Source organism: Scyliorhinus torazame, chromosome 22 (genome assembly GCF_047496885.1).
Source record: "Scyliorhinus torazame isolate Kashiwa2021f chromosome 22, sScyTor2.1, whole genome shotgun sequence".
NCBI classification, from domain to species: domain Eukaryota; kingdom Metazoa; phylum Chordata; class Chondrichthyes; order Carcharhiniformes; family Scyliorhinidae; genus Scyliorhinus; species Scyliorhinus torazame.
In genome coordinates, this window is record NC_092728.1 from 856,128 (window position 1) to 879,943 (window position 23,816).

The 23,816-nt window shown below is 52.0% G+C and overlaps 1 protein-coding gene across 1 annotated transcript in view; it reads right to left on the minus strand.

Annotated features, from left to right (window-relative positions):
* LOC140399399 (G protein-coupled receptor kinase 3-like) overlaps nt 1-23,816 on the minus strand; it is a 75,253-nt gene that overhangs the window by 35,222 nt on the left and 16,215 nt on the right. Inside the window, exon 3 of the mRNA XM_072488977.1 lies at nt 13,032-13,110. Coding sequence (XP_072345078.1) covers nt 13,032-13,110 — 79 coding nt within the window. The remainder of the gene's footprint in view (nt 1-13,031; nt 13,111-23,816) is intronic.

Sequence of the window (23,816 nt, forward strand, 5' to 3'; positions counted from 1 at the left end):
TTCACAGATCCATGGTCCCAGGTTCGATTCCGGCTTGGGTCATTGTCTGTGCGGAGTCTGCAAATCCTCCCCGTGTCTGCGTGGGTTTCCTCCGGGTGCTCCGGTTTCCTCCCGCAGTCCAAAGATGTGCGGGTTAGGTGAATTGGCCAATGATAAATTGCCCTTAATGTCCAAATTGCCCTTGGTGTTGGGTGGAGGTGTTGAGTTTGGGTAGGGTGCTCTTTCCAAGAGCTGGTGCAGACTCAAAGGGCCGAATGGCCTCCTTCTGCACTGTAAATTCAATGATAATCTATGATTAATCTAGGACAAAGGTTCGGCACAACATCGTGGGCCGAAGGGCCTGTTCTGTGCTGTATTTTCTATGTTCTATGTTCTATGTACACTGACTGGTGTCTCTCAGTCCCCTCTCTCTCAGGGAGATATCTGTACACTGACTGGTGTCTCTCAGTCCCCTCTCTCTCAGGGAGATATCTGTACACTGACTGGTGTCTCTCAGTCCACTCTCTCTCAGGGAGATATCTGTACACTGACTGGTGTCTCTCAGTCCCCTCTCTCTCAGGGAGATATCTGTACACTGACTGGTGTCTCTCAGTCCCCTCTCTCTCTCTCTCGGAGATATCTGTACACTGACTGGTGTCTCTCAGTCCCCCCTCTCTCTCAGGGAGATATCTGTACACTGACTGGTGTCTCTCAGTCCCCTCTCTCTCTCAGGGAGATATCTGTACACTGACTGGTGTCTCTCAGTCCCCTCAGGGAGATATCTGTACACTGACCGGTGTCTCTCAGTCCCCTCTCTCAGGGAGATATCTGTACACTGACTGGTGTCTCTCAGTCCCCTCTCTCTCAGGGAGATATCTGTACACTGACTGGTGTCTCTCAGTCCACTCTCTCTCAGGGAGATATCTGTACACTGACTGGTGTCTCTCAGTCCCCTCTCTCTCAGGGAGATATCTGTACACTGACTGGTGTCTCTCAGTCCCCTCTCTCTCTCTCTCGGAGATATCTGTACACTGACTGGTGTCTCTCAGTCCCCCCTCTCTCTCAGGGAGATATCTGTACACTGACTGGTGTCTCTCAGTCCCCTCTCTCTCTCAGGGAGATATCTGTACACTGACTGGTGTCTCTCAGTCCCCTCAGGGAGATATCTGTACACTGACCGGTGTCTCTCAGTCCCCTCTCTCAGGGAGATATCTGTCCACTGACTGGTGTCTCTCAGTCCCCTCTCTCTCTCCGGGAGATATCTGTCCACTGACTGGTGTCTCTCAGTCCCCTCTCTCTCAGGGAGATATCTGTACACTGACTGGTGTCTCTCAGTCCCCCCTCTCTCTCTCAGGGAGATATCTGTACACTGACTGGTATCTCTCAGTCCCCTCTCTCTCTCAGGGAGATATCTGTACACTGACTGGTGTCTCTCAGTCCCCTCTCTCTCAGGGAGATATCTGTACACTGACTGCTGTCTCTCAGTCCCCTCTCTCTCTCAGGGAGATATCTGTACACTGACTGGTGTCTCTCAGTCCTCTCTCTCAGGGAGATATCTGTACACTGACTGGTGTCTCTCAGTCCCCTTTCTCTCAGGGAGATATCTGTACACTGACTGGTGTCTCTCAGTCCCCTCTCTCTCAGGGAGATATCTGTCCACTGACTGGTATCTCTCAGTCCCCTCTCTCTCTCCGGGAGATATCTGTACACTGACTGGTGTCTCTCAGTCCCCTCTCTCTCTCCGGGAGATATCTGTACACTGACTGGTGTCTCTCAGTCCTCTCTCTCTTAGGGAGATATCTGTACACTGACTGGTGTCTCTCCGTCCCCTCTGTCTCTCAGGGAGATATCCGTACACTGACTGGTGTCTCTCAGTCCCCTCTCTCTCTCAGGGAGATATCCGTACACTGACTGGTGTCTCTCAGTCCCCTCTCATCTCCGGGAGATATCTGTACACTGACTGGTGTCTCTCAGTCCCCTCTCGCTCAGGGAGATATCTGTACACTGACTGGTGTCTCTCAGTTCCCTCTCTCTCTCAGGGAGATATCTGTACACTGACTGGTGTCTCTCAGTTCCCTCTCTCTCAGGGAGATATCTGTACACTGACTGGTGTCTCTCAGTCCCCTCTCTCTCAGGGAGATATCTGTACACTGACTGGTGTCTCTCAGTCCCCTCTCTCTCTCAGGGAGATATCTGTACACTGACTGGTGTCTCTCTGTCCCCTCTCTCTCTCAGGGAGATATCTGTACACTGACTGGTGTCTCTCAGTCCCCTCTCTCTCTGGACGATATCTGTACACTGACTGGTATCTCTCAGTCCCCTCTCTCTCAGGGAGATATCTGTACACTGACTGGTATCTCTCAGTCCCCTCTCTCTCAGGGAGATATCTGTACACTGACTGGTGTCGCTCAGTCCCCTCTCTCTCAGGGAGATATCTGTACACTGACTGGTGTCTCTCAGTCCCCTCTCTCTCTCAGGGAGATATCTGTACACTGACTAGTGTCTCTCAGTCCTCTCTCTCTCTCAGGGAGATATCTGTACACTGACTGGTGCCTCTCAGTCCCCTCTCTCGCATGACGATATCTGTACACTGACTGGTGTCTCTCAGTCCCCTCTCTCTCTCAGGGAGATATCTGTACACTGACTGGGGTCTCTCAGTCCTCTCTCTCTCAGGGAGATATCTGTACACTGACTGGTGTCTCTCAGTCCCCTCTCTCTCAGGGAGATATCTGTACACTGACTGGTATCTCTCAGTCCCCTCTCTCTCAGGGAGATATCTGTACACTGACTGGTGTCTCTCAGTCCCCTCTCTCTCTGGACGATATCTGTACACTGACTGGTGTCTCTCAGTCCCCTCTCTCTCAGGGAGATATCTGTACACTGACTGGTGTCTCTCAGTCCCCTCTCTCTCTCAGCGAGATATCTGTACACTGACTGGTGTCTCTCAGTCTCCCCTCCCTCTCAGGGAGATATCTGTACACTGACTGGTGTCTCTCAGTCCCCTCTCTCTCTCAGGGAGATATCTGTACACTGACTGGTGTCTTTCAGTCCCCTCTCTCTCAGGGAGATATCTGTACACTGACTGGTGTCTCTCAGTCCCCTCTCTCTCAGGGAGATATCTGTACACTGACTGGTGTCTCTCTGTCCCCTCTCTCTCTGAGGGAGATATCCGTACACTGACTGGTGTCTCTCACTCCCCTCTCTCTCAGGGAGATATCTGTACACTGACTGGTGTCTCTCAGTCCCCTCTCTCTCTGGACGATATCTGTACACTGACTGGTATCTCTCAGTCCCCTCTCTCTCAGGGAGAAATCTGTACACTGACTGGTGTCTCTCAGTCCCCTCTCTCTCAGGGAGATATCTGTACACTGACTGGTGTCTCTCAGTCCCCTCTCTCTCTCTCAGGGAGATATCTGTACACTGACTGGTGTCTCTCTGTCCCCTCTCTCAGGGAGATATCTGTACACTGACTGGTGTCTCTCAGTCCCCTCTCTCAGGGAGATATCTGTACACTGACTGGTGTCTCTCAGTCCCCTCTCTCTCAGGGAGATATCTGTACACTGACTGGTGTCTCTCAGTCCCCTCTCTCTCTCAGGGAGATATCTGTACACTGACTGGTGTCTCTCAGTCCCCTCTCTCTCTCAGGGAGATATCTGTACACTGACTGGTGTCTCTCAGTCCCCTCTCTCTCTCAGGGAGATATCTGTACACTGACTGGTGTCTCTCAGTCCCCTCTCTCTCTCAGGGAGATATCTGTACACTGACTGGTGTCTCTCAGTCCCCTCTCTCTCTCTCAGGGAGATATCTGTACACTGACTGGTGTCTCTCAGTCCTCTCTCTCTCAGGGAGATATCTGTACACTGACTGGTGTCTCTCAGTCCCCTCTCTCTCTCTCAGGGCGATATCTGTACACTGACTGGTGTCTCTCAGTCCACTCTCTCTCAGGGAGATATCTGTACACTGACTGGTGTCTCTCAGTCCCCTCTCTCTCAGGGAGATATCTGTACACTGACTGGTGTCTCTCAGTCCCCTCTCTCTCTCTCGGAGATATCTGTACACTGACTGGTGTCTCTCAGTCCCCCCTCTCTCTCAGGGAGATATCTGTACACTGACTGGTGTCTCTCAGTCCCCTCTCTCTCTCAGGGAGATATCTGTACACTGACTGGTGTCTCTCAGTCCCCTCAGGGAGATATCTGTACACTGACCGGTGTCTCTCAGTCCCCTCTCTCAGGGAGATATCTGTCCACTGACTGGTGTCTCTCAGTCCCCTCTCTATCTCAGGGAGATATCTGTACACTGACTGGTGTCTCTCAGTCCCCTCTCTCTCTCCGGGAGATATCTGTCCACTGACTGGTGTCTCTCAGTCCCCTCTCTCTCTCAGGGAGATATCTGTACACTGACTGGTGTCTCTCAGTCCCCCCTCTCTCTCTCAGGGAGATATCTGTACACTGACTGGTATCTCTCAGTCCCCTCTCTCTCTCAGGGAGATATCTGTACACTGACTGGTGTCTCTCAGTCCCCCCTCTCTCTCAGGGAGATATCTGTACACTGACTGGTGTCTCTCAGTCCTCTCTCTCAGGGAGATATCTGTACACTGACTGGTGTCTCTCAGTCCCCTTTCTCTCTCAGGGAGATATCTGTACACTGACTGGTGTCTCTCAGTCCTCTCTCTCAGGGAGATATCTGTACACTGACTGGTGTCTCTCAGTCCCCCCTCTCTCTCTCAGGGAGATATCTGTACACTGACTGGTATCTCTCAGTCCCCTCTCTCTCTCAGGGAGATATCTGTACACTGACTGGTGTCTCTCAGTCCCCTTTCTCTCAGGGAGATATCTGTCCACTGACTGGTATCTCTCAGTCCCCTCTCTCTCTCCGGGAGATATCTGTACACTGACTGGTGTCTCTCAGTCCCCTCTCTCTCTCCGGGAGATATCTGTACACTGACTGGTGTCTCTCAGTCCTCTCTCTCTTAGGGAGATATCTGTACACTGACTGGTGTCTCTCCGTCCCCTCTGTCTCTCAGGGAGATATCCGTACACTGACTGGTGTCTCTCAGTCCCCTCTCTCTCTCAGGGAGATATCCGTACACTGACTGGTGTCTCTCAGTCCCCTCTCATCTCCGGGAGATATCTGTACACTGACTGGTGTCTCTCAGTCCCCTCTCGCTCAGGGAGATATCTGTACACTGACTGGTGTCTCTCAGTTCCCTCTCTCTCTCAGGGAGATATCTGTACACTGACTGGTGTCTCTCAGTTCCCTCTCTCTCAGGGAGATATCTGTACACTGACTGGTGTCTCTCAGTCCCCTCTCTCTCAGGGAGATATCTGTACACTGACTGGTGTCTCTCAGTCCCCTCTCTCTCTCTCAGGGAGATATCTGTACACTGACTGGTGTCTCTCTGTCCCCTCTCTCTCTCAGGGAGATATCTGTACACTGACTGGTGTCTCTCAGTCCCCTCTCTCTCTGGACGATATCTGTACACTGACTGGTATCTCTCAGTCCCCTCTCTCTCAGGGAGATATCTGTACACTGACTGGTATCTCTCAGTCCCCTCTCTCTCAGGGAGATATCTGTACACTGACTGGTGTCGCTCAGTCCCCTCTCTCTCAGGGAGATATCTGTACACTGACTGGTGCCTCTCAGTCCCCTCTCTCTCAGGGAGATATCTGTACACTGACTGGTGTCTCTCAGTCCCCTCTCTCTCAGGGAGATATCTGTACACTGACTGGTGTCTCTCAGTCCCCTCTCTCTCTCAGGGAGATATCTGTACACTGACTAGTGTCTCTCAGTCCTCTCTCTCTCTCAGGGAGATATCTGTACACTGACTGGTGCCTCTCAGTCCCCTCTCTCGCAGGACGATATCTGTACACTGACTGGTATCTCTCAGTCCCCTCTCTCTCAGGGAGATATCTGTACACTGACTGGTGTCTCTCAGTCCCCTCTCTCTCTGGACGATATCTGTACACTGACTGGTATCTCTCAGTCCCATCTCTCTCAGGGAGATATCTGTACACTGACTGGTGTCTCTCAGTCCCCTCTCTCTCAGGGAGATATCTGTACACTGACTGGTGTCTCTCAGTCCCCTCTCTCTCTCAGGGAGATATCTGTACACTGACTGGTGTCTCTCAGTCCCCTCTCTCTCAGGGAGATATCTGTACACTGACTGGTGTCTCTCAGTCCCCTCTCTCTCTCAGCGAGATATCTGTACACTGACTGGTGTCTCTCAGTCTCCCCTCCCTCTCAGGGAGATATCTGTACACTGACTGGTGTCTCTCAGTCCCCTCTCTCTCTCAGGGAGATATCTGTACACTGACTGGTGTCTCTCAGTCCCCTCTCTCTCAGGGAGATATCTGTACACTGACTGGTGTCTCTCAGTCCCCTCTCTCTCAGGGAGATATCTGTACACTGACTGGTGTCTCTCTGTCCCCTCTCTCTCTGAGGGAGATATCCGTACACTGACTGGTGTCTCTCACTCCCCTCTCTCTCAGGGAGATATCTGTACACTGACTGGTGTCTCTCAGTCCCCTCTCTCTCTGGACGATATCTGTACACTGACTGGTATCTCTCAGTCCCCTCTCTCTCAGGGAGATATCTGTACACTGACTGGTGTCTCTCAGTCCCCTCTCTCTCAGGGAGATATCTGTACACTGACTGGTGTCTCTCAGTCCCCTCTCTCTCTCTCAGGGAGATATCTGTACACTGACTGGTGTCTCTCAGTCCCCTCTCTCTCTCAGGGAGATATCTGTACACTGACTGGTGTCTCTCAGTCCCCTCTCTCAGGGAGATATCTGTACACTGACTGGTGTCTCTCAGTCCCCTCTCTCTCAGGGAGATATCTGTACACTGACTGGTGTCTCTCAGTCCCCTCTCTCTCTCAGGGAGATATCTGTACACTGACTGGTGTCTCTCAGTCCCCTCTCTCTCTCAGGGAGATATCTGTACACTGACTGGTGTCTCTCAGTCCCCTCTCTCTCTCAGGGAGATATCTGTACACTGACTGGTGTCTCTCAGTCCCCTCTCTCTCTCTCAGGGAGATATCTGTACACTGACTGGTGTCTCTCAGTCCCCTCTCTCTCTGTCAGGGAGATATCTGTACACTGACTGGTGTCTCTCAGTCCCCTCTCTCTCTCAGGGAGATATCTGTACACTGACTGGTGTCTCTCAGTCCCCCTCTCTCTCTCAGGGAGGTATCTGTACACTGACTGGTGTCTCTCAGTCCCCCTCTCTCTCTCAGGGAGATATCTGTACACTGACTGGTGTCTCTCAGTCCTCTCTCTCTCTCAGGGAGATAGCTGTACACTGACTGGTGTCTCTCAGTCCCCTCTCTCTCTCAGGGAGATATCTGTACACTGACTGGTGTCTGTCAGTCCCCTCTTTCTCTCAGGGAGATATCTGTACACTGACTGGTGTCTCTCAGTCCCCTCTCTCTCAGGGAGATATCTGTACACTGACAGGTGTCTCTCAGTCCCCTCTCTCTCTCAGGGAGATATCTGTACACTGACTGGTGTCTCTCAGTCCCCTCTCTCTCAGGGAGATATCTGTACACTGACTGGTGTCTCTCAGTCCTCTCTCTCAGGGAGATATCTGTACACTGACTGGTGTCTCTCACTCCCCTCTCTCTCAGGGAGATATCTGTACACTGACTGGTGTCTCTGAGTCCTCTCTCTCTCAGGGAGATATCCGTACACTGACTGGTGTCTCTCAGTCCCCCCTCTCTCTCAGGGAGATATCTGTACACTGACTGGTGTCTCTCAGTCCCCTCTCTCTCTCTCAGGGCGATATCTGTACACTGACTGGTGTCTCTCAGTCCACTCTCTCTCAGGGAGATATCTGTACACTGACTGGTGTCTCTCAGTCCCCTCTCTCTCAGGGAGATATCTGTACACTGACTGGTGTCTCTCAGTCCCCTCTCTCTCTCTCGGAGATATCTGTACACTGACTGGTGTCTCTCAGTCCCCCCTCTCTCTCAGGGAGATATCTGTACACTGACTGGTGTCTCTCAGTCCCCTCTCTCTCTCAGGGAGATATCTGTACACTGACTGGTGTCTCTCAGTCCCCTCAGGGAGATATCTGTACACTGACCGGTGTCTCTCAGTCCCCTCTCTCAGGGAGATATCTGTCCACTGACTGGTGTCTCTCAGTCCCCTCTCTATCTCAGGGAGATATCTGTACACTGACTGGTGTCTCTCAGTCCCCTCTCTCTCTCCGGGAGATATCTGTCCACTGACTGGTGTCTCTCAGTCCCCTCTCTCTCTCAGGGAGATATCTGTACACTGACTGGTGTCTCTCAGTCCCCCCTCTCTCTCTCAGGGAGATATCTGTACACTGACTGGTATCTCTCAGTCCCCTCTCTCTCTCAGGGAGATATCTGTACACTGACTGGTGTCTCTCAGTCCCCCCTCTCTCTCAGGGAGATATCTGTACACTGACTGGTGTCTCTCAGTCCTCTCTCTCAGGGAGATATCTGTACACTGACTGGTGTCTCTCAGTCCCCTTTCTCTCTCAGGGAGATATCTGTACACTGACTGGTGTCTCTCAGTCCTCTCTCTCAGGGAGATATCTGTACACTGACTGGTGTCTCTCAGTCCCCCCTCTCTCTCTCAGGGAGATATCTGTACACTGACTGGTATCTCTCAGTCCCCTCTCTCTCTCAGGGAGATATCTGTACACTGACTGGTGTCTCTCAGTCCCCTTTCTCTCAGGGAGATATCTGTCCACTGACTGGTATCTCTCAGTCCCCTCTCTCTCTCCGGGAGATATCTGTACACTGACTGGTGTCTCTCAGTCCCCTCTCTCTCTCCGGGAGATATCTGTACACTGACTGGTGTCTCTCAGTCCTCTCTCTCTTAGGGAGATATCTGTACACTGACTGGTGTCTCTCCGTCCCCTCTGTCTCTCAGGGAGATATCCGTACACTGACTGGTGTCTCTCAGTCCCCTCTCTCTCTCAGGGAGATATCCGTACACTGACTGGTGTCTCTCAGTCCCCTCTCATCTCCGGGAGATATCTGTACACTGACTGGTGTCTCTCAGTCCCCTCTCGCTCAGGGAGATATCTGTACACTGACTGGTGTCTCTCAGTTCCCTCTCTCTCTCAGGGAGATATCTGTACACTGACTGGTGTCTCTCAGTTCCCTCTCTCTCAGGGAGATATCTGTACACTGACTGGTGTCTCTCAGTCCCCTCTCTCTCAGGGAGATATCTGTACACTGACTGGTGTCTCTCAGTCCCCTCTCTCTCTCTCAGGGAGATATCTGTACACTGACTGGTGTCTCTCTGTCCCCTCTCTCTCTCAGGGAGATATCTGTACACTGACTGGTGTCTCTCAGTCCCCTCTCTCTCTGGACGATATCTGTACACTGACTGGTATCTCTCAGTCCCCTCTCTCTCAGGGAGATATCTGTACACTGACTGGTATCTCTCAGTCCCCTCTCTCTCAGGGAGATATCTGTACACTGACTGGTGTCGCTCAGTCCCCTCTCTCTCAGGGAGATATCTGTACACTGACTGGTGCCTCTCAGTCCCCTCTCTCTCAGGGAGATATCTGTACACTGACTGGTGTCTCTCAGTCCCCTCTCTCTCAGGGAGATATCTGTACACTGACTGGTGTCTCTCAGTCCCCTCTCTCTCTCAGGGAGATATCTGTACACTGACTAGTGTCTCTCAGTCCTCTCTCTCTCTCAGGGAGATATCTGTACACTGACTGGTGCCTCTCAGTCCCCTCTCTCGCAGGACGATATCTGTACACTGACTGGTATCTCTCAGTCCCCTCTCTCTCAGGGAGATATCTGTACACTGACTGGTGTCTCTCAGTCCCCTCTCTCTCTGGACGATATCTGTACACTGACTGGTATCTCTCAGTCCCATCTCTCTCAGGGAGATATCTGTACACTGACTGGTGTCTCTCAGTCCCCTCTCTCTCAGGGAGATATCTGTACACTGACTGGTGTCTCTCAGTCCCCTCTCTCTCTCAGGGAGATATCTGTACACTGACTGGTGTCTCTCAGTCCCCTCTCTCTCAGGGAGATATCTGTACACTGACTGGTGTCTCTCAGTCCCCTCTCTCTCTCAGCGAGATATCTGTACACTGACTGGTGTCTCTCAGTCTCCCCTCCCTCTCAGGGAGATATCTGTACACTGACTGGTGTCTCTCAGTCCCCTCTCTCTCTCAGGGAGATATCTGTACACTGACTGGTGTCTCTCAGTCCCCTCTCTCTCAGGGAGATATCTGTACACTGACTGGTGTCTCTCAGTCCCCTCTCTCTCAGGGAGATATCTGTACACTGACTGGTGTCTCTCTGTCCCCTCTCTCTCTGAGGGAGATATCCGTACACTGACTGGTGTCTCTCACTCCCCTCTCTCTCAGGGAGATATCTGTACACTGACTGGTGTCTCTCAGTCCCCTCTCTCTCTGGACGATATCTGTACACTGACTGGTATCTCTCAGTCCCCTCTCTCTCAGGGAGATATCTGTACACTGACTGGTGTCTCTCAGTCCCCTCTCTCTCAGGGAGATATCTGTACACTGACTGGTGTCTCTCAGTCCCCTCTCTCTCTCTCAGGGAGATATCTGTACACTGACTGGTGTCTCTCAGTCCCCTCTCTCTCTCAGGGAGATATCTGTACACTGACTGGTGTCTCTCAGTCCCCTCTCTCAGGGAGATATCTGTACACTGACTGGTGTCTCTCAGTCCCCTCTCTCTCAGGGAGATATCTGTACACTGACTGGTGTCTCTCAGTCCCCTCTCTCTCTCAGGGAGATATCTGTACACTGACTGGTGTCTCTCAGTCCCCTCTCTCTCTCAGGGAGATATCTGTACACTGACTGGTGTCTCTCAGTCCCCTCTCTCTCTCAGGGAGATATCTGTACACTGACTGGTGTCTCTCAGTCCCCTCTCTCTCTCTCAGGGAGATATCTGTACACTGACTGGTGTCTCTCAGTCCCCTCTCTCTCTGTCAGGGAGATATCTGTACACTGACTGGTGTCTCTCAGTCCCCTCTCTCTCTCAGGGAGATATCTGTACACTGACTGGTGTCTCTCAGTCCCCCTCTCTCTCTCAGGGAGGTATCTGTACACTGACTGGTGTCTCTCAGTCCCCCTCTCTCTCTCAGGGAGATATCTGTACACTGACTGGTGTCTCTCAGTCCTCTCTCTCTCTCAGGGAGATAGCTGTACACTGACTGGTGTCTCTCAGTCCCCTCTCTCTCTCAGGGAGATATCTGTACACTGACTGGTGTCTGTCAGTCCCCTCTTTCTCTCAGGGAGATATCTGTACACTGACTGGTGTCTCTCAGTCCCCTCTCTCTCAGGGAGATATCTGTACACTGACAGGTGTCTCTCAGTCCCCTCTCTCTCTCAGGGAGATATCTGTACACTGACTGGTGTCTCTCAGTCCCCTCTCTCTCAGGGAGATATCTGTACACTGACTGGTGTCTCTCAGTCCTCTCTCTCAGGGAGATATCTGTACACTGACTGGTGTCTCTCACTCCCCTCTCTCTCAGGGAGATATCTGTACACTGACTGGTGTCTCTGAGTCCTCTCTCTCTCAGGGAGATATCCGTACACTGACTGGTGTCTCTCAGTCCCCCCTCTCTCTCAGGGAGATATCTGTACACTGACTGGTGTCTCTCAGTCCCCTCTCTCTCTCAGGGCGATATCTGTACACTGACTGGTGTCTCTCAGTCCCCTCTCTCTCAGGGAGATATCTGTACACTGACTGGTGTCTCTCAGTCCCCTCTCTCTCAGGGAGATATCTGTACACTGACTGGTGTCTCTCAGTCCCCTCTCTCTCTCAGGGAGATATCTGTACACTGACTGGTGTCTCTCAGTCCTCTCTCTCTCAGGGAGATATCTGTGCACTGACTGGTGTCTCTCAGTCCTCTCTCTCTCAGGGAGATATCTGTACACTGACTGGTGTCTCTCAGTCCCCTCTCTCTCTCAGGGAGATATCTGTACACTGACTGGTGTCTCTCAGTTCCCTCTCTCTCTCAGGGAGATATCTGTACACTGACTGGTGTCTCTCAGTCCCCTCTCTCTCAGGGAGATATCTGTACACTGACTGGTGTCTCTCAGTCCCCTCTCTCTCTCAGGGAGATATCTGTACACTGACTGGTGTCTCTCAGTCCCCTCTCTCAGGGAGATATCTGTGCACTGACTGGTGTCTCTCAGTCCTCTCTCTCTCAGGGAAATATCTGTACACTGACTGGTGTCTCTCAGTCCTCTCTCTCTCAGGGAGATATCTGTACACTGACTGGTGTCTCTCAGTCCCCTCTCTCTCTCAGGGAGATATCTGTACACTGACTGGTGTCTCTCAGTCCCCTCTCTCTCAGGGAGATATCTGTACACTGACTGGTGTCTCTCAGTCCTCTCTCTCTCAGGGAGATATCTGTACACTGACTGGTGTCTCTCAGTCCCCTCTCTCTCTCAGGGAGATATCTGTACACTGACTGGTGTCTCTCAGTCCCCTCTCTCTCAGGGAGATATCTGTACACTGACTGGTGTCTCTCAGTCCCCTCTCTCTCAGGGAGATATCTGTACACTGACTGGTGTCTCTCAGTCCCCTCTCTCTCAGGGAGATATCTGTACACTGACTGGTGTCTCTCAGTCCTCTCTCTCTCAGGGAGATATCTGTACACTGACTGGTGTCTCTCAGTCCCCTCTCTCTCAGGGAGATATCTGTACACTGACTGGTGTCTCTCAGTCCCCTCTCTCTCAGGGAGATATCTGTACACTGACTGGTGTCTCTCAGTCCCCTCTCTCTCAGGGAGATATCTGTACACTGACTGGTGTCTCTCAGTCCCCACTCTCTCTCAGGGAGATATCTGTACACTGACTGGTGTCTCTCAGTCCCCTCTCTCTCAGGGAGATATCTGTACACTGACTGGTGTCTCTCAGTCCCCTCTCTCTCAGGGAGATATCTGTACACTGACTGGTGTCTCTCAGTCCCCTCTCTCTCTCAGGGAGATATCTGTACACTGACTGGTGTCTCTCAGTCCCCTCTCTCTCTCAGGGAGATATCTGTACACTATCTGTCGTCTCTGATCTTCACTTACCTGCCATGTAATCGAGGATATAGCAGAGTGTTTCTGGGGTTTGGAATGTGTATGTCATTTGTACGATGAAGGGGCAATCCTGTAGGCGACAGAGAGAGGGGAAGGGTGAGAGAAAGCTTCAGGAAACCGGGAGGCCTGAGGCCTTCGCATGGCCCACCACCTGCTCAATGGCCGGTACTTGGGAAAGGTGGACCTATTTCACCAAGGGATAATCCCCCATTTCTCTGCCGATGTTCTTCAAGAATCCTTGGGGCTCTAAACTCTTCCATTTGCCATTGGGTAAGTCTACGTCCCCTTGTGAGGGAGCCTCTGGAGTTACGCCATCCACTTCTCATCTCTGTCATGATATTCAGATAAACATCATGGTGCAAACACACACAGTCACTGATGGACAGATCAACGGACCAATCAACACACACGCAACATCACAGCCAATCACCAGTGAGAGCACACACACTATAAAACAGGGAACACGACACTTCCCGCTCATTCCAGCAGGAGACAGCTCAGGGCACAGAGCTCACAGCGAGCCACTCAGACATACAGCGTGTGCTCAGTGCCTCTCCAAGATAGTGTTCGGGCTGGGTCCCCAGGTTAGAGGGTAATGAACGAACCACAGCAACCAGTTTACAGATGTTAATACTATTAGTAATAAAACTGAGTTGTACCATCCACAACCGTGTTGGTTTGTCTGTGTAGCGGAGCACCCAACACGACATAGTACCAGGAGTGGAACCCAGTACCTGTGAGACCTACCTACGCATCCTCAGGAATCCGCCATCCTGCGCCATGGACACCATCAGCCCCCCGCAGCCGCTCCGAATCGCTGGAGATCTCGGCGTTAACTGGAAGCTGTTTAAACAGCGCTTCCAGTTCTTCCTAGGAGCCACAGACAGGGAGAATGCTTCGGACACCAGGAAAATCGCCCTCCTCCTCTCCACGGCAGGGCAACAGGCCATCCACATCTACAACTCCCTGGTGTTCGCAGAAGGCGAGGACAAGACCAAGTACAAGACGGTCCTTCTCAAACTCGAGCAACACTTCAGCGTCGAGGTGAACGAGAGTTTCGAGAGGTATCTCTTCCAGCAGCGCCTGCAGGGTAAGGATGAGCCCTTTCAATCTTTCCTAACACACCTCTGTATCCTCGCGCAGTCCTGCGGTTACGAGGCCACCTCCGATTCCATGATTCGGGACCAGATAGTTTTTGGGGTCACCTCGGGCACCCTACGCCAGCAGCTCCTCAAAATTAAAAGCCTCACCCTCGCCACCGCCATCGAAGCCTGCGTCCTCCATGAAAACGCGACCAGCCGCTACTCCCAATTCCAGGCAGCCGAATCGGCACGGCAGGGGTCCCACGAGGCCGAGCGGGTCCAGTCCATCGAGTTCCTCCTGGCCCGCGGCCCGGACGAGGGCGGCCATTTCACGCGCTTTTCGCGGCCTCCCGCGCTTGTACGCGCCAAAAGAGACGCCGACGCAGAGGGACGCGACGTGCAGGCACGCTCTACGCAGGACCGAACTGCGCATGCGCGATGGCTTTGTTTGCACTGAGTGCTGAATTTGGGTGCATTTGAGTGCTACAGTGAGAGTTTGGTGACCGAGGGAGTGCTGAATTTGGGTGCATTTGAGTGCTACAGTGAGAGTTTGGTGACTGAGGGAGTGCTGAATTTGGTGCATTTGAGTGCTACAGTGAGAGTTTGGTGACTGAGGGAGTTAGGTGAGGAGGGAGTACGGTGCTCCTTTCATTTTGTTTCCTACATTTCCGCAAAGAGCGAGAAGGGAGCCGGGAGTTTACAGAGAGTGCAGCTGACTGGGAGCGGAGTCGGAGGGCGGAGGTCCAGTTGGTCCACACGGCAGCTATATTCTGTCAGGTAAGAGGGGATGGAGGCCAGTTACATGCTCCTCCTGTAGGATGTGGGTGGTGAGGGATACCACCGGTGTCCCCGCTGACTATACCTGCGGGAAATGCACCCAACTCCAGCTCCTCAGAGACCGTGTTAGGGAACTGGAGCTGGAGCTGGATGAACTTCGGATCATCCGGGAGGCAGAGGGGGTGATAGAGAAGAGTTACAGGGAGGTAACCACACCCAAGGTACAGGACAAGAGTAGCTGGGTTACCGTCAGGGCGAAAAAAACAAACAGGCAGAAAGTGCAGGGATCCCTCGTGGCCGTTCCCCTTCAAAACAAGTATACCGTTTTGGATGCTGTTGGGGGGGGGATGACCTACCGGGGGAAGGCCCTAGCGGCCAGGTCTCTGGCACTGAGTCTGGCTCTGGGGCTCAAAAGGGAAGGGGGGAGAATAGAAAAGCAATAGTTGTAGGAGATTCAATGGTTAGGGGAATAGATAGGAGATTCTGTGGTCGCGAGCGAGACTCCCGGAAGGTATGTTGCCTCCCGGGTGCCAGGGCCAGGGATGTCTCGGATCGTGTCTTCAGGATCCTTAAGGGGGAGGGGGAGCAGCCAGAAGTCGTGGTGCACATTGGTACCAACGACATAGGTAGGAAAAGGGGTGTGGAGGTAATAAACGAGTTTAGGGAGTTAGGCTGGAAGTTAAAAGCCAGGACAGACAGAGTTGTCATCTCTGGTTTGTTGCCGGTGCCACGTGATAGCGAGGCTAGGAATAGGGAGAGAGTGCAGTTGAACACGTGGCTGCAGGAATGGTGTAGGAGGGAGGGCTTCAGGTATTTGGATAATTGGAGCGCATTCTGGGGAAGGTGGGACCTGTACAAGCAGGACGGGTTGCATCTGAACCAGAGGGGCACCAATATCCTGGGAGGGAGGTTTTCTAGTACTCTTCGGGAGGGTTTAAACTAATTTGGCAGGGGAATGGGAACCGGATTTGTAGTCCAGCAACTAAGGTAGCCGATATTCAGGACGCCAAAGCGTGTAATGAGGCAGTGGGGAAGGGAACACTGACAAAGGAGAGTACTTGCAGGCACGGAGATGGGCTGAAGTGTGTGTACTTCAACGCAAGAAGCATCAGGAATAAGGTGGGTGAACTTAAGGCATGGATCGGTACTTGGGACTACGATGTGGTGGCCATCACGGAAACTTGGATAGAAGAGGGACAGAAATGGTTGTTGGAGGTCCCTGGTTATAGATGTTTCAATAAGATTAGGGAGGGTGGTAAAAGAGGTGGGGGGGTTGCATTGTTAATTAGAGATAGTATAACAGCTGCAGAAAGGCAGTTTGAGGAGTATCACCCTATTGAGGTAGTATGGGTTGAAGTCAGAAATAGGAAAGGAGCAGTCACCTTGTTAGGAGTTTTCTATAGGCTTCCCAATAGTAACAGAGATGTGGAGGAACAGATTGGGAAACAGATTTTGGAAAGGTGCAGAAGTCACAGGGTAGTAGTCATGGGCGACTTTAACTTCCCAAACATTGAGTGGAAACTCTTTAGATCAAATAGTTTGGATGGGGTGGTGTTTGTGCAGTGTGTCCAGGAAGCTTTTCTAACACAGTATGTAGATTGTCCGACCAGAGGGGAGGCCATATTGGATTTAGTACTTGGTAATGAACCAGGGAAAGTGGTAGATTTGTTAGTGGGGGAGCATTTTGGAGATAGTGACCACAATTCTGTGACTTTCACTTTAGTAATGGAGAGGGATAGGTGCGTGCAACAGGCCAAGGTTTACAATTGGGGGAAGGGTAAATACGATGTTGTCAGGCAAGAATTGAAGTGCATAAGTTGGGAACATAGGCTGTCAGGGAAGGACACAAGTGAAATGTGGAACTTGTTCAAGGAACAGGTACTACGTGTCCTTGATATGTATGTCCCTGTCAGGCAGGGAAGAGATGGTCGAGTGAGGGAACCATGGTTGACAAGAGAGGTTGAATGTCTTGTTAAGAGGAAAAAGGAGACTTATGTAAGGCTGAGGAAACAAGGTTCAGACAGGGCACTGGAGGGATACAAGATAGCCAGGAGGGAACTGAAGAAAGGGATTAGGAGAGCTAAGAGAGGGCATGAACAATCTTTGGTGGGTAGGATCAAGGAAAACCCCAAGGCCTTTTACACATATGTGAGAAATATGAGAATGACGAGAGCGAGGGTAGGTCCGATCAAGGACAGTAGCGGGAGATTGTGTATAGAGTCTGAAGAGATAGGAGAGGTCTTGAACGAGTACCTTTCTTCAGTATTTATGAATGAGAGGGGCTATATTGTTGGAGAGGACAGTGTGAAACAGATTGGTAAGCTCGAGGAAATACTTGTTAGGAAGGAAGATGTGTTGGGCATTTTGAAAAACTTGAGGATAGACAAGTCCCCCGGGCCTGACGGGATATATCCAAGGATTCTATGGGAAGCAAGAGATGAAATTGCAGAGCCGTTGGCAATTATCTTTTCGTCCTCACTGTCAACAGGGGTGGTACCAGGGGATTGGAGAGTGGTGAATGTCGTGCCCCTGTTCAAAAAAGGGACTCGGGATAACCCTGGGAATTACAGGCCAGTTAGTCTTACTTCGGTGGTAGGCAAAGTAATGGAAAGGGTACTGAAGGATAGGATTTCTGAGCATCTGGAAAGACACTGCTTGATTCGGGATAGTCAGCACGGATTTGTGAGGGGTAGGTCTTGCCTTACAAATCTTATTGAATTCTTTGAGGAGGTGACCAAGCATGTGGATGAAGGTAAAGCAGTGGATGTAGTGTACATGGATTTTAGTAAGGCATTTGATAAAGTTCCCCATGGTAGGCTTCTGCAGAATGTAAGGAGGCATGGGACAGTGGGAAATTTGGCCAGTTGGATAACGAACTGGCTAACCGATAGAAGTCAGAGAGTGGTGGTGGATGGCAAATATTCAGCCTGGATCCCAGTTACCAGTGGCGTACCGCAGGGATCAGTTCTGGGTCCTCTGCTGTTTGTGATTTTCATTAATGACTTGGATGAGGGAGTTGAAGGGTGGGTCAGTAAATTTGCAGACGATACGAAGATTGGTGGAGTTGTGGATAGTGAGGAGGGCTGTTGTCGGCTGCAAAGAGACATAGATAGGATGCAGAGCTGGGCTGAGAAGTGGCAGATGGAGTTTAACCCTGAAAAGTGTGAGGTTGTCCATTTTGGAAGGACAAATATGAATGCGGAATACAGGGTTAACGGTAGAGTTCTTGGCAATGTGGAGGAGCAGTGAGATCTTGGGGTCTATGTTCATACATCTTTGAAAGTTGCCACTCAAGTGGATAGAGCTGTGAAGAAGGCCTATGGTGTGCTCGCGTTCATTAACAGAGGGATTGAATTTAAGAGCCGAGAGGTGATGATGCAGCTGTACAAAACTTTGGTAAGGCCACATTTGGAGTACTGTGTACAGTTCTGGTCGCCTCATTTTAGGAAGGATGTGGAAGCTTTGGAAAAGGTGCAAAGGAGATTTACCAGGATGTTGCCTGGAATGGAGAGGAGGTCTTACGAGGAAAGGTTGAGGGTGCTAGGCCTTTTCTCATTAGAGCGGAGAAGGATGAGGGGCGACTTGATAGAGGTTTATAAGATGATCAGGGGAATAGATAGAGTAGACAGTCAGAGACTTTTTCCCCGGGTGGAACAAACCATTACAAGGGGACATAAATTTAAGGTGAAAGGTGGAAGATATAGGAGGGATATCAGAGGTAGGTTCTTTACCCAGAGAGTAGTGGGGGCATGGAATGCACTGCCTGTGGAAGTAATTGAGTCGGAAACATTAGGGACCTTCAAGCAGCTATTGGATAGGTACATGGATTACGGTAAAATGATATAGTGTAGATTTATTTGTTCTTAAGGGCAGCACGGTAGCATTGTGGATAGCACAATTGCTTCACAGCTCCAGGGTCCCAGGTTCGATTCCCGGCTTGGGTCACTGTCTGTGCGGAGTCTGCACGTCCTCCCCGTGTCTGCGTGGGTTTCCTCCGGGTGCTCCGGTTTCCTCCCACAGTCCAAAGATGTGCGGGTTAGGTGAATTGGCCAATGATAAATTGCCCTTAGTGTCCAAAATTGCCCTTAGCGTTGGGTGGAGGTGTTGACCTTGGGTAGGGTGCTCTTTCCAAGAGCCGGTGCAGACTCAGGGGGCCGAATGGCCTCCTTCTGCACTGTAAATTCAATGATAATCTATGATTAATCTAGGACAAAGGTTCGGCACAACATCGTGGGCCGAAGGGCCTGTTCTGTGCTGTATTTTTCTATGTTCTGTGACGTCACGGCGTGCGGCAACTGTGGATCCGCACATCTAAAGCGGCAATGTCCGGACAAAGCGCGACAATGCCTCCGCTGTGATGGGCCACTACGCTGCCCGCTGTCGAGCAGCTCAACCTGCCAACGCTCCCCAACTCCGCCAGCCTCGCAGGGACGTGCGGACCATTCAGCCCCCATACTCCGAGTCATATCCGGACCATGTACAGACCGGTGATACAGACGACCGGGAAGCCTTCCGCGTCGCGGTCATCGACAGGAACCGGATGTCCCCAAGCAGGACCCACCAGCCGATGCCAGTGAACCGCGTTAATCCGGGTGATGAATGGTGTGCCACCCTAACGGTCAACCGATCACCAATCACATTCCGTCTGGACACTGGCGCCTCCGCCAACCTGATAGCACGGTCAGCCTTCTACACCTTGGAGGTCAGACCACCAATTCGGCCGTCCTGCTGTCAGATGGTCGACTACAATGGGAACGTTATCCCGGCCATGGGGTCCTGCCAGCTCGAGGTCACACACAATGCACACACGGCCACACTGTCCTTCGAGATTGTTGGATCGTCGAAGGACTCCCTGCTGGGCGCACAGGCGTGCAAGATCCCCCACCTCGTTCAGCGGGTACACGCTCTGTCTCCAGAAGGCACGATGTGGAGATGCCGGCGTTGGACTGGGGTGAGCACAGTACGAAGTCTTACAACACCAGGTTAAAGTCCAACAGGTTTGTTTCGATGTCACTAGCTTTCGGAGCGCTGCTCCTTCCTCGGGTGAATGAAGAGGTCTGTTCCAGAGACATATATATAGACAAATTCAACGATGCCAAACAATGCTTGGAATGCGAGCATTAGCAGGTGATTAAATTTTTACAGGACCTACTCACCGCACAGGACCTTCAACCGACGTTATACACCAGATACATCGATGACATTTTTTTCCTTTGGACCCACGGCGAAGAATCACTGAAGCGACTACACGATGACATTAATAAGTTCCATCCAACCATCAGACTCACCATGGACTACTCTCCAAAATCAGTTGCATTCTTGGACACACTCGTCTCCATCAAGGACGGTCACCTCAGCACTTCGCTTTACCGCAAACCCACGGATAACCTCATGATGCTCCCCTTCTCCAGCTTCCACCCTAAACACATTAAAGAAGCCATCCCCTATGGACAAGCGCTCCGTATACACAGGATCTGCTCAGACGAGGAGGAGCGTAACAGACATCTACAGACGTTGAAAGATGCCCTCGTACGAACGGGATATGGCACTCGACTCATCGATCTGTAAGGTTTTCGGGCAATTCGGCCCTTTTGGAGAAACTCAGAGACTGTAAACTGACTTTCCAGGCAAGGGAACAGAACCAGTTTTCCCAGCAGGCTTGGCCCGCTGAGCTGAGTGGGAACATAAGCACATAAATATTTACAAACACCCCCCTAGGAGCTACAAGGAAGAAGGAGCCAGACAACAAGATAACATCAAGACACAGACAAAGGGGCACGGGAATACACAGGGGGCCTGCCTGCAAGCAGGACAATGGGATGGTCATAGCCCCATGCAAATGTAAATGACCTGGCCTCCACCAGAGCAGAATCCAATCAACACCCCATCAACATAGCAGCATCTCCGGAGCAGATGGAAGTCTTTGAAAATCTTCAAGGGAGCTCAACCTCGTTATCTCAAAAAAAACAGACTGGAGGCGGACCTAGGGGAGGTACTCCCATCTCGACAGGTCTGACCGACTCAAAGGGGGCGGGACCAGCGGGAACTTTAAATCTTACCTTTTCAATGCAAAAGGGGCTGGCCGATCACAGAACAAAGCCAGGTATAACTATATAAAAGGGGCTGTGTTTTCGAGTAGGGGTCTGTTCGTTCGTGGCTCGAGCTCTGCACCCCTGACTTGACCTCTGCAGCCTGTGACCGTAAGTACTCCGCAGCAGCTTACGAAACTCCCTTGATTTTTAATAGTGGTTGAGGCTTTGGGGAAGGGAACTTGTTTTGTGCCTGTGATATTGCTAAAACCTGTGTAAGCATAAGAATTTTCGTTGTGTCCGCTATATTACCTTTGAATAGACATAGTGTATATTAGAGTATAAGATTGTATTGTGTTTCTTCTGTTGATGATTTTGACCTGGGTTTTACAATAAACCTTGATTTGATGACAATTGGAGTCGTTTAAATTCTTCAATCTTTCACCAGCGATCTCTGACCAAGTCATTGTTAAAATACTCCTCACCTTAATTCCGGGTTCAGGAATCGAGGGTCATCTTGAGCGATTCACTCAGGACAGACTGCTGGTTAGGGAATAAACAGCAGTGTCCTATTCTCTCTCTTGGGAAAGCTACTCTAGTGGAGTAGGAACCGGGTGGCTGTTGCACCACCGGCAAGAGAGAGAATCACCTGGGTATTGGTAGGGGTCTGGAGATCTGTGTGATATAAGTCTCAGGCTGTCGGTTAGGAATAAACGGCAGGCTTGAATCAGTGCTCTCTTCAGTGGAAGTGTCCCAGTGCGACATCCCCTGGCCTCTGAAGTTTCAGTGCCAGCTGGAGAGAGACACACACAGATATTCAAACCCCAGATATCGGCCCAGTAGTGGAGTAGCGGAGATGCCACCCTCTACAATGGCGAGTCAGGCAGGAGCCCGGTGGTTTGGAGTATGTGACTTGGCAGAGGGGGTGAGGGAACGAAGCAAAATGGAGGAGAGAATATCCTCGTATTTGTGGCAAAAGGTCAACCTCACCAAACCTTGGGTCTCAGAATTGATCAATGCGGAGCAACCGGTAATGGCAGCTGCTGCATGGACAGAAAGCAAGGCGCACAAAAGGCACTTGGAGAAGGCAGTTTGGCTGGTTTGCCTGTCCGAGCAGGTAGTCAACGCAGAGCAAAGAATCGAAGAGTTAGAGCAGGAGGCTAGCGCAGCGGAACGACTGCGGGGGGAAGTGGCAGAAATGAAACAGGAAAGCGAGTCTAACCGGTGTGAGAAGGACTATCTCCACTGCCAGATAGTGGAGGGTAAAGAAAAGGAACGGAGGCTCCAGGAACTCTATGCTCGGAGTACAGAGCAGTGTAGGAAGCTGGAGGGGGAGTTCCGGGACATCCAGGCAGCGTACCGAGTGGCTCGCGAGGAAGTAGGGGACTGTGCCCATGGGCCATGCCGGGCACGAATCACGGAGTTGGAGGAGGCCTTGTCCAGGTTCAGGGGACAGATACACCTGGTAGGTCCAGGGGGGTTCCCTAGGGGCAAGGTGCTCCTCGCAGCGGATGATTCCCCAAAGGCCAAGGGGAATAGACCGCCTCCTGAGGCACCGGGATTGTGTCCGGGCCGGCAGGGGGGGATCGGACTGCACGTTCAGGGGCAAGTCCAAGGGGGGTCGGCAGGGTACCCCCAGCTGGCGGCGTGTCCGCCTGGTTTCGTATGTGGGTCCCCATGGGATGGGGACAAACCGCTGCCTGGGATGCCGGTGATGGGGCCGGGTCAGCAGGTAGGGTTTGGACCGCCCGGTCAGGGGCAGGTCCAAGGGGGGTCAGTGGTGTATCCCCAGATAGCGGCGTCTCCTATATGGGTAGTTAGCCCGGGGACAGGGGGGCTACCCAACGAGGCAGGAGAGCTGGACAGTGGGGAGGAGGAGCAGGAACCCCGGGTAGGGCAGATGTGCCCTGTCAGGCAAAGAAGGTATGGTCCCCCGGCGGGGATGGCAAACAGGGGACCGGTTGAGGGCGACATTATCGTTCCTCATGGGGCATCCGCGCTCAGGGGGATGGTGGCCCACGTTCCCAGACTAACTCCAAAGGGGGATCCGTCGCTGCATTTTATGGAGGTGGAACAGGCTGCCAACATCAATGACTGCGACGAAGGGGAGCAAATAAAGATGCTCCTGATAACCCTAGATGCCCAGCTATGCAGGACAGTGACCTCTGGGAATGGGGGAAGACCTGACACCTGGGCGGCAGCACAGACTGCTGTTCTGGAGGCAATGGGCTTGAATCTGGGGAGCCCTTTCATGAGGGTGGGGGAAACCAAGCAGCAACCAGGGGAATCTCCCACTATGTTCGCAGACAGGCTGTGGACTGTCTATGTGGAGGCGTGTGGGGCTCCCGCGGATAGGCAGAATTTAGATGAGAGAACAGCCCACTGGCTGAAGACCCTCGTAGCTAACTGTCTCCCTCACGTTAGGGCAAAGGCCGAACACTGGTTCGACCCGCAGAGTCCGGACCTTAATGAGGCAGAGGTCCTTAGGAAACTCACCCTTGCATATCGTAATGGGGAGAGGGGTGAGGACAAGCCCCTTAAGGGTAGGGTGCATGAAATCGCGCCAGCAGCCCCTAAGAGAGAGTGGAAGCATGAGGGCACCCGGACCTCCGACAAGAAACCGGTATGCTACGGGTGTGGGAAGGCCGGACATTTCAAGAGGGAATGTAAAAACCCTAGCAAGCAGGAGAGGGCTCCCGCAGTAGAGAGTCAGACCCCGGCGGTAGGAGCAGCTGCCCCGGGAACCATCGAGATAAGTAAAATTTTAGCCCTTTTGCAAGGCTCGGGACAGGTGGCAATGGCAACGGGCCAGGACCTGCCCGCACCCACACCACAAGAACCCGTATGACTACCCAGGGAGCAGCCTCAGGAAAAAGGGAGCGCAGGGG